This window comes from Gallinula chloropus, assembly GCF_964237585.1.
Source record: "Gallinula chloropus genome assembly, chromosome: 28".
Classification (NCBI taxonomy): Eukaryota; Metazoa; Chordata; class Aves; order Gruiformes; family Rallidae; genus Gallinula; species Gallinula chloropus.
The window spans coordinates 5,770,395-5,781,388 of record NC_140113.1 but is presented as its reverse complement, the minus strand read 5'-3'; the positions used below and the strand labels follow the sequence as shown (position 1 = coordinate 5,781,388).

At 52.8% G+C, this 10,994-nt stretch overlaps 1 protein-coding gene across 1 annotated transcript; it reads left to right on the top strand.

The window, feature by feature from the left end:
• Window positions 1–450: 450 nt before the first annotated feature.
• Window positions 451–10,500, top strand: ZAP70 (zeta chain of T cell receptor associated protein kinase 70; the record flags this gene model as incomplete). The annotated part of the gene is made up of 12 exons (XM_084276277.1): window positions 451–852; window positions 2,191–2,351; window positions 2,976–3,114; window positions 5,007–5,085; window positions 5,695–5,735; window positions 6,614–6,662; window positions 7,052–7,232; window positions 7,881–8,087; window positions 8,329–8,521; window positions 8,953–9,093; window positions 9,611–9,723; window positions 10,377–10,500. The coding sequence occupies 12 exons, from the start codon at window positions 451–453 to the stop codon at window positions 10,498–10,500; spliced, it is 1,830 nt and encodes a 609-aa protein (XP_084132403.1).
• Window positions 10,501–10,994: the final 494 nt, after the last annotated feature.

The following is a 10,994-nucleotide window of genomic DNA, read 5'->3' as shown; positions in this document are numbered from 1 at the left end:
GTTTCCTTTTATTGTGAGCAGAGCTGGAGGAAAAATGGTAGGAAGTCAAAGCTGACAACTTTGGGATGGATGTAAGAAGCACATTTTTAATAATGAAGGCAATTAACCATTGCAAGAATTCACTGCAGGAGTTGGGGCACTCTCTATATTGCTTGAAATCTATAGATTGAGATTGAGTAGATTTTTATTTACACTTTCTAGCTGCATTCAGGGTGGGATAGAGGAATCACCATGGGATTCTCTAGCTGGGGATATGAATGCACACACTGTACTAATGATGTCTGAAGTGATGCTACAGGTAGTTCAGCTGAGGGCTGAAGACCCTCCAGGCAGACATGGCTAAATCGCAACCATAAGCTGTGGCAAAATTATGTGTCAGTGAAGAATTGTGCTTCTTGCTTGCAGCTCGAGCCCCAGCAGTGTGTGAGCTGACCCCGGAGGCGCGCAGAGATGCCCGATGCTGCTGCTCACCTGCCCTTTTACTACGGCAGCATTGCCCGGTCGGAGGCAGAGGAGTACCTCAAGCTGGCGGGGATGTCGGATGGGCTGTTCCTGCTGCGGCAGTGCCTGCGCAGCCTGGGGGGTTACGTCCTCTCCATGGTCTGCAACCTCCAGTTCTACCATTACACCATCGAGCGCCAGATGAACGGCACCTACGCCATCGTGGGGGGCAAAGCCCACTGCGGGCCGGAGGAGCTCTGTGAGTTTTACTCCAAGGATGCCGACGGGCTCTGCTGCACCCTCCGCAAGCCGTGCAACCGCCCCAGTGGTGTGGAGCCCCGGCCCGGCGTCTTCGACAGCATGAGGGATAACATGGTGCGCGAATACGTCCGGCAGATGTGGAAACTGGAGGTACTGCCCGTTGTCAGAGGGGATGTGGATGGACTGTGCTTGGCCTGCTCGCCGGGGCTCGCTGCTGCTTGCTGCCCTGACCTCCTCTGTCGCTGTCGCCGCCCTCTTACTGCATGGTAAAGCAAGGTCCTCGTCCCTGGACACTGCTGGCATCAAGGGCAATCTTAAATCCTTCTCTTTCCCAGCTTCTTCTTCACAAAACAGGCCCAAACATCTTCCCACACCTGCAGGCCCTTCCTCTGAGCAGCTCACGTTGTGTCTGCTCTGCGGGGCGCTGGAGATCTCTGCCTGCTGTGCAGGCATCTCCTCATGTGCCCTTTGCTCCTCTGCAGCACACAGGACACTCACTGCAGCCAGAGCCATGCTGTGAGGTGCCTGTGTCTCCATAACTTCGTGCTGAAGGTGTAATGAAACCAGACTTCAATTCTTGCTTGGGCTTTCCACGCTCTTTGGTGTCAGTGGAGGTCTTGCCTGTGAGAATGAGGTATTGGATCAGGTCTGGTAATTAAAAAATAGCCACAGGTAGGGTCCTGTATTTTATTGTAGGCTGGAACATAGATAATGTATATTATCTATAATATAGACAGTATTTTATTGTAGGCTGGAATATAGATAATGTATATTTAAGGCAAAACTCTAACCGACCCCACTCTAAATGATACCTGCTGCCATCTCAAGAGTGGCTACTCATACTGCCAAGTCCTTGCAGAAGGATGGCTCAGGCATTCCCTCTGTGCAGCCTTTCTGTGAAAGATCTCAGCATTTGGCCTGTTTTAGACCAAAGGATCTTCACAGAATGACGTATCTGGAGGGTTTCTCCCCCAAGCTACTCTGTGAACCCTGGCAGTAGATAGCACAAAGGACATTGCCACCTGCTGGCAGAAGCAAACCTGCAGTTCTTCAGAGAACGTGTGAGGGCAGTTGGATTAATTCAGGGTGTCCCACATGACTTCGGGACTGCACTGCTCTTGGCAAGTCACAGTGCCTGGGGACAGTGAGCAGCCAGAGGCACCAGAAAGAGGAATGTGAGACTCAAAAACACCCCGTCGAGGTGATCCCCTGTCAAGACACCTCATCATAGAAACACATCGACTTCTGTCTCAAAAGCAAAGCAATGGGCTTCAGCTGGGTTTGAGGGTGGGGCCAGTTTAGATAAGCAAGTGATCCTGCTCTGCAGCAGGATGGAATCCAACCTGCTGGGTGTGATTAGGGTCACAGGCTCTGCAATTTCAAGACCTTCCAACTTTCCTCTGTTGTCTGTCCTAAAGGCTGCAGAACGAGCTGTGCTGAAGCCATGCAGCAGAGGGGCAGGAGGTCTCATTTCTCCCTGTCTTCCAGGGGGATGCACTGGAACAGGCCATCATCAGCCAGGCTCCACAGGTGGAGAAGCTCATTGCCACCACAGCCCACGAGAGGATGGCCTGGTACCACGGCAGCATCGCCCGGGATGAGGCTGAGCGGAGGCTCTACTCTGGGGCACAGCCTGATGGGAAGTTCCTGTGAGTATGGGAGGCCCCAGCAGGTCTTGGTCCTGGTACTTTTCACCATCTCCCCACCTCCACCACCCTGCAGATACTCGTTTCATGTGATAGTTCCTGAGAGGAGGTTTAGCTGAATATGGTCAGGCTGTGGTTACAGATCTTTCAAAGACACTGACACCCCAGACCTGTTGTTGTCCAGACAGTGTCCGGCCTCCATGAAGAGCCAATCTTGAGCTGTTATTTGTTTCTTATGTTTCTGCACCTCTGTGAAGTTAATGCTCTGGGTGATGTGAGATGTGGGGTTCAGGGGGTGAAAACACTGACACGTACCCAGTGTATGGTGAATAAAATGCAGGGGAAAGCATTTGCTCTGTGTCTCTGCTGAGGTGAGACAGACCATTTAATTAACTCCTGAATTAGCAGGGGAAAGAAAAAATTACCTGGTGAGGATGGAGGAGAGGGGAAAGAGACTGAAGGTGCACGGTCCCTCCTCAGCCTCTGCACAGGGGTGTCTGGAAAGTGGTGATTCCAACAGTTGGCTGCAGGGCCACCTTACCAAGGGCCCAGCCAGCGTCCCCCCACTGCTGTATGATTTGCAGGGCAAAACCCAGAGCTGCTTTTAATAATTCTCCTTCCTACCAGGCTGAGAGAAAGGAAGGAAAACGGTGCCTATGCCCTCTCCCTCGTCTATGGCAAGACAGTGTATCACTATCAGATAGACCAGGACAAGTCTGGCAAGTACTCCATCCCTGAGGGGACCAAGTTCGACACGCTCTGGCAGGTACTGTACTGTGGGATGCTCATCACTGGTAACCTAATGAAGGTGTTGCTATAGCTGCCCATGCCTTGGGGGACAGGAAAGGCCATGTGGAGCTTTGAAGGCTTGAAGCCTGTGTGTGGGTGGTTGTCGCCCCTTCCAGAATCCCCTGACATTCCCTGGGTCTGCCTGTCTGTCAGTTCAACTCATTGCATCCATTCCTGTACACTCTTAGCTAAGGAGACCTTCATCTGGGGTCTCACCACAGGTGTGAAATATTCAGATATACGAAGAGAGGCTGGGGGAGCTGGTCTGGGTCAGCCTGGAGAAGAGAAGGCTGTGGGGGGACCTCACTGCAGCCTCCCAGTCCCTGGAGGGAGCAGAGGAACAGGAGGGGAATCAGCTTGTTAAGAGGGGAGATAATGGCAGGACAAGGGGGATGGAGTGAAGCTGGAGGAGGGAAGGGTGAGAGGAGAGATTAGGGGGAAGTTCTTTGCAGAGAGAGTGGTGAGGGGCTGGAAGGGGCTGCCCAGAGAGGGGGTGGGTGCCCCATCCCTGGGGGTGTTCAAGGCCAGGTTGGCTGGGGCCCTGGGCAACCTTGTGTAGCTCCAGGCCTGGAGGTTGGTGTCCCTGCCTGTGGCAGGGGGTTGGAGCTCTGGGACCCTTGGGGTCCCTCCCAACCCAGACCAGTCTGTGGTTCTACCCCTGCCTTCACACCTCACACCGCTCTAAGGAAACAAGAGGATGAGTGCCTTTAATTTTTAGCTTTAAGGCAGGGTGCTTGAGCTGGTTTTATTAATTACACTTGCACCCCATCAGAAAACCTCCCACATTCTGCCACAGCATGCACCTTGGGCCTCAGCCTGAGGAGATGGCTCAGGCCAGGCTGTCCCCCCCGTGCATCCCCCACGCTGTTCCCAGCCCAGCGACACCGTTGCGTGCAGAGCGCAGCTTGGCTTTCCCAAGTGACTGACTCCTGTGCAAGGGGGAGGAGGAGGCCAGAAGTCTTGAGCCAGCTGCCAAAATCTTTACACAACCGAAAATCCAACTGCAAGGAGACACGTCCTGTCACCCCTGAGAGGGGCAGTGGGAAATGGAGATGCCTGTAATGCCCCAGCAGTCCCCATCAGGGCGGTCCAGGCTTGCAGGGAATGTGACATGTGGTCCAGCAGCTCTTGGCCCAGCTCTGCCCCACAGCACAGACCTCAGAGATGCTCCAGGGAAGGGATAGCAGGGCTTCCTCCTGGGCAGGGCTGCCTGGGGGATGGTAACTCTGTTTTGCTGAATTTCTCAAATTCCCAGGGCTGTTTCCACTCTGAATTTGATTGAAAACAAAGACTTTGGGGCATTTTTAATGGAAACTGAACTGTGCCAGGCTCCCAATTGCAAGATGAAATCTGAACCAGACAGAAGGGGAGGAGAAAGCTTCATCATCCCCTGCAGTCTGGTGGCCAAGGCTGGGCTGGTCGTCTCCAGCCAGAGTCAAGTCCCTGCTGTGTTTGAACTGGTGGTTGCTGCAGTGAAAAAACTGTCTGGGATCCCAGATCTGACCCTGGGAGAGGAAAAGGTTTCTCTCAGGCTTTATAACACAATGTAAAGATCTTTCTGGCTGGCACAGCAATAATATTACACTGAAAATACTCTACCCAGCTCTCCTGCTGGAGATCTGCCTTCTGTCTGTCTTTGGTCCTTATCAAACTTCCCAAGTTCTTCCCAGCTCTGGCAGATACCTAAGTATGCAAGTCCTTGTTCTAGGAGATCCCTGAATTCAGGAGAGGAGAGAAAGAAACAGTTAAGACCCTGTCTGCCATAGATCTGAGAGAAATCCTTACCATAAGCCACACAAGTCCCCTGCAAAACCCAAGATGATTTTCTCATCACAACAATCTCTTTTTCTCCCCCAATTCCTTTTCTAGTTGGTGGAGTACCTAAAGCTCAAGTCAGATGGGCTGATTTTCTACCTGAGGGAAGCCTGCCCCAACCCCAACATGCCAGGTGAGCCATCCCTGCCTCCCAACCCTGCTCAGACCTGATGGTGAGGGAATGCAGAGGTGTCCTCTCCCCTCTGGCCAGCTGGGCAAGTCTCTTGTCACATTGCCTGCTCAAAGTGGCCACTCTCCAAGCTGGGGCTAGGGTGGCCCAAAGAAGGCAGAAGGGGGGGGAATTGCTGCTCCAAGCGGATTAGGGACTTCTGGTGCCAAACCTTCTGAAAGGTGACCTGCTTTTCAGGCAGCAGGGAACAAGTCTGGCTCCTGGTAGGTCTCTTGAGCTGAGCACTGGAAGCCATGGGTGACTTTGTCCTGGCCCCAGTATGACAAATATCACTTCAGAGCCCGCCTGTCTCTGGGGCAGGGGGTAGAGATCAGTGGGTCCTGGTTTGGGACCCGTGGATGCTGTGTGCCTGTACCTCCCCTGAAGGCTGCTCTGGGAGCAACACCCACATCCCAGCACATTTCCACACCTTTTTGGCTAAAGCTGGGGAGACTGGCCTTTGGAGGGGAGGTCAAACCCAGGCATCCACACTGTCCTTCAAAGACTGGTGCTCTGATCCTGCCTGGGGCATAGGCAGGCTCCTCATAACCACTTCTCTCTCCTGATTCACAGCATCTGCAGCGCCGGCTCCTCCAACCCACCCTTCAGTGAGTGTAAGTTTTGGGGAGGGTCTGGTTTATGGGTCTTTTAATGTAACTGCCTTTCAAGCTTGCTGATCAAACTCTGCTCTCCTCTAAAAGGCAGCAACTCCAACGGAGTATATGAAGCCCAGCTGCAAAGTTGTCCACTTTCCAGCTTGGATAGGGACAGGGAATAGCTGGTTTCCATTCATACTGCCCTCCTTGCAGCATGTGGGCCTGTCCTCAGGGAGCCCTCTCCCCCTTTGCCCCCCTGGCCAGGCAGGAGCAAGGAAGAGGTGGTTGGATGCTGGGAACGCTCAGCCTTGTCACTGGTCACTGGCCAGGTTTTTGTGGTCCCTCTGAGTCCCTGCCCTTGGGGTGCCTCTGCACTCAGTCATCGCCCCGTGTGCCCAGCAGTGCTGAAACCAGTGAGTTTGGGCTATACCAGAGGCCTGTCCTGGAGCCCAGTGGAGGCTAAATAAAGGCCTGACCACTCCCCCATCTTCTCAGCAGCTTTCACAGCCTATGATGGGTTCCCATGTTTTGGGGACTCTGCTGCAAGCAGCACTGGCTTTCAAAGCTGTGCTGGAACAATGTGGACCACAGTGCCTTGCCTGCTTTTGGGATGGTGACTGTATACCTTGTCCCTGTGTGCTCATGGGCCAGTTTTTGGGCAGGCAGGTGGGTTTGTCTGCGTGCTGAGCTGCCTCCAGGCTTCCATGTCCTACCTGCCAGTCCTGAGAGGGAAATTACCTTGGTATCGCTCCCCATCTCTCTTGCCCACCTTAGGGCCTTTTAGAGGGGATAACCAGCTGATCTCTGTTGGGGTCCCTGTCCCTCTCCTCTCCCATTTCTAACTGAGGAAGTTTCCCCTGGCTGCATTTTTCACACTATACTCATTTCCTCTCCAGAGAAACCTTGGGCCTCTCAACGCAGATGGATACACCCCAGAGCCTGTAGGTAAGCATCTTTGAAAGTCCTGACAGGAGACAGGATGGGGATTCTGCATGCACCACAGGGGTTACCTGACATACCTGCATCACCTTCTGGTCAGAGAGCTGTGCTACATTCCAGTGGGGTGAAGTCCTGCATGTGCCCAGGTCCCCCAGGGTCTGCTGTGTGGAGTGGGAATGCTCAAACACCTCTCCCCATCCTGGTTTCTCCAGCAGATGTAACGAGGAGAGGCCATGGGTTGTGAAAGGGAGGGAGATGCAGGAGGGAGGCTTGAATGCTGGAGCTTCAAGGAGAATTGGTCAAAGGACTAGAGAAAACCTTCCCAACCAGTGAGGGAGAGAGGGATGGGGAAGGGTGTGTTGGTCACAGCTACAAAAACCTGTCTCTCTTGGAAGGTGCAGGGAAGTCACGCCTGCTGCCCATGGACACGAGTGTCTACGAAAGCCCGTACAGCGACCCTGAAGAACTGAAGGACAAGAAGCTTTTCCTCAAGAGGGACCACCTGATAATGGATGAAGTGGAACTGGGGGCAGGAAACTTTGGCTGCGTCAAGAAAGGAGTCTACAAAATGAGGAAGTGAGTGCTGCCCCGAGGGGTGCTGAGGAAGCAGGAGGAGGGTGCTCCAGGCTGGGCTCAGGGGGGTCCCCAGCTCTCCTGTTTCTTGCTGGACAGACCCTAAAGTGATAATGGGGTGGAGGTATCAGGGATACTCTGGAAGGTCAGTGATGACTTTCCACAGACTTTCAGAGAGAGATGTGCTGCCCTGGGAGTGTAATCTGCTCTGTGCAATCCGGGGCACAAGACTGCCACTTCTGAAGGCATTTGCTGGGTTCAGAGGAGCAGGTCCATGCTTTGTCTATGCCAGGGCAAAGGAGTGAGACTGAGATGTGTGAACCTTGGCTCTGTCACTGGTGGTCTGTGAGTCCACAAAGACAGCCTCTGCCCACTTTGTGCCTGAGCTTCCCCCTTGAAACACAGCACTGAAGGCGTAGATCTCAGTGTGTGAGGTGATGCATCTCCAGATCTCCAGATGGCAAATATTGACCTGCACTTACAAGGTGCAGGTGAGCCTTCTGTGCCAGTGTTTTGCAGGGCTCCACCAAAACAGGCTACTGAGAGAACCATTGAGGGACCAAACAGTCCCACAAGAGAAGTGATTTGCATTCCTGGCTGGTTACTGCTGTTTACTTCATCCCATGTGTCTTCCTCTCGTGCCTCATCCAGGAAGCAGATTGATGTGGCCATAAAGGTGCTGAAGAACAACAATGAGAGAACAGTGAAGGATGAAATGATGAAGGAAGCCCAGATCATGCACCAGCTGGACAACCCCTACATCGTCCGCATGATTGGCGTCTGTGAGGCAGAGTCCCTGATGCTTGTGATGGAGATGGCTTCTGGAGGGCCACTGAACAAGTTCTTGTCTTCCAAGAAGTGAGTACTGAATAAAAAGTGTCTGGCTGATTTTCTACATTTGCCATCAAACTCTCTTCTGCCAGGGGAGCCTGGCTTTGTAGGCAGAGGGCAGCTGTTCCCAGCAGAAAGAGAGCTTTTTATGTGTGAGGTAACAGGGACTGATGCTTCTGGGGCAGAGATGTCATCCTTGCAGCTAGAAAGCTTGGAGGGGACTGTGGTGTATGGAGTAATGACTGCATTGTCCTTCCATCTTCCCCAGAGATGAGATCACAGTCAGCAATATTGTGGAGCTGATGCACCAAGTATCCATGGGGATGAAGTACTTGGAGGAAAAGAACTTTGTCCACAGAGACCTGGCAGCCAGAAACGTTCTGCTGGTCAACCAGCATTACGCCAAGATCAGCGACTTTGGACTCTCCAAGGCTCTTGGTGCTGATGACAGCTACTACAAGGTAAGTGTGACACAGAGGGTTCAGATATGAGCCCTTCTGGTTTGGGGGGGACTTCTGGGAGAGGTGACAGGAGAGGAGCCAGAGCAGAGAGTGGGTAAGAGAAGGTGATGATGGGCCAGGGCTTGTCCTCCCAGCTGTGTGTGCCAGCGCATGACTGCACTGAGCACCAGGGCTGGGGTGCAGGAGGGGGATGGCACTGCAGGACAGCATCCTGCACCCAGGGATAGCCCCTAGGCGGGGCTGGAGAGGCAGCAGGGGCTGGTCAAGGTCTTGGGGCTCAGGGTTTAGAGTTCAAGGCTTGGGACATTGAGCTCCTGGCCCAGGGCAGCGTGTTTTTTTCAGCAGTGTGGAATTACATGTGGCACAAACATGTTCCAGCTCAAAGCACTCTGTGTCTCTGGGTGGAAATGCTCCTCTTTGCTTTGCTACAGGCCAGGACAGCAGGAAAGTGGCCCTTGAAATGGTATGCCCCAGAATGCATCCTCTATCACAAGTTCTCCAGCAAGAGTGACGTGTGGAGCTACGGTGTGACCATGTGGGAGGCCTTCAGCTTTGGGCAGAAGCCATACAAGGTGAGGCAGAGCTCATCCATCATGGGTGGATGCCACAGTCTAGTCTCCCTCTCTCTAACAAGCTGACACTACAATTTCTTCTTCCTTGAGTGGTTGTTTTCCCCTCTGTTGAACAGAGGAGGGAGGAGACAGTGTCACGTCCACTCCACAAAAGGCACAAATTAGATTGTTTGGATTCTGCAACTTTGGGTTCATTTAAGGGGGAAGAAACAAAACAAATTAACTTGGGTTTGAATGAAAACACTTCTTCTCCTTCATCCTTTCATTTATATGCAGAGCTGAAAAAATTTAGTTGCTCAATCACTGCTCTGCCCAGGCTTAGGATGGGGTCTGCAGGCTGGGCTGGCTGCAACGTGAGACACCACTGCTGGGTGCTGGGGTTGAACACGGTGACTGTGCTGGCTCTGTGGTGCATGGATCCAAAGCATTACTCCAGGCTCACCTCTAATCTGTCTCTTCTAACCCTGTCGCCACCTCCAAAGACATTAAAGCCTTTTCCCACTTGATCCTGTCCTAGAAAATGAAAGGTCCAGAGGTCATCAGCTTCATAGAGCAAGGGAAGCGCATGGACTGCCCCACAGACTGCCCAGCAGAGATGTACGTCCTCATGCAGAAATGCTGGACCTACAGGTAATAAAGCTCATCTCCTTGCTGGGTGACAGGGCCATCAGAACACAGAATCACAGGCTTGGAAAAGACCTTTAAGATCACTGAGTCCAACCAGGGAAGGTGACTGAGCCCCTCCCTGGGCAGCCTGTGCCACAGCCCCACAGCTCTGCCAGGGAAGAACTTTGCCCTCCCAGCTGAGCTGACCCTGCCCTGGGGCAGCTTGAGCCCATTGCCCCTTGTCCCATCTCCTGTCCCCTGGCTGCAGAGACCATCGCCCACCTCTCTGCACCCTCCCTTCAGGTAGTTGTAGGCAGTGAGAAGGGCTCCCCTCAGCCTCCTCTTCTCCAGGCTGAACATCCCCACCACACACTGTCTGGATGGTGACAACAAAGCAAATGGTTTCTCCTGCTGTGATTGCTCCTTAGCCTATGATGAATGATGAATCTTTATTATTGTTATACCCTTCCATCCTTCTGGTCCAACCCTGGAAAGATGTTACAGCCTCTACACCTTTCCCCATCTCCATCCCAGAAAAGTCTCAGCTGCCTTCCTAAGCCCTGGTACAACCAGGCTGCTGTTCTCCCCCAGGTTCTGCCATGCTTGGCATCTTCTCATTGCTGCAATCCACTTTTGTCCCTTCTGTTGAGTCTACTTGTTCTTTTCTGCTCTTGCAGATGGGAAGAGCGTCCAGGATTTGTTTCTGTGGAAAACATAATCCGTTCCTACTACTACAGTATTGCTACCAAGACAGAAAATGGGCCAGAGACAGAGGACAAGGCTAAAGCAGCACTTCCCTGAGTTTCCCTCTCTGCTCCTGACCACTCTTCCTGCATGGGACCTGGAAAGGCTGTGACTTTTTGCTTTAACCTCTTAAACAGTGGTTTCTCAAGTAGTTCCAGAACTAAGAACCTGGGAGATGATGCTGTCACAGCACACAGATGTGCCTTGGGTTTCCAAACAGCTGGCTAGATTTACATCTCCAGCCTGACCCAGGGCAGTACAGTGCTATACTTCCTTCTTGCCCACTTCCAAAACTATCCCAGGAGCTCAGATCTTCACGCCTACCAGGCTCACAAAGGATGAACTGCATTGGCTCCAGCAGACCCAGATTTTTTCAGTTCCCTTAAAAACTAATTCTGTTGTAGGAAACCTCTGAGTACATGTTTCTGGTGAGGTTTGCATAGGGTGGGACACCCAACAGGACCCCTCCCTTGGCTTAGGGCAAGAAGCAGCCAGTGTGCTGCTCGTGACCAGCAGAGATGGGGAGGAGCAGTGGGGCAGATGCATGGTGC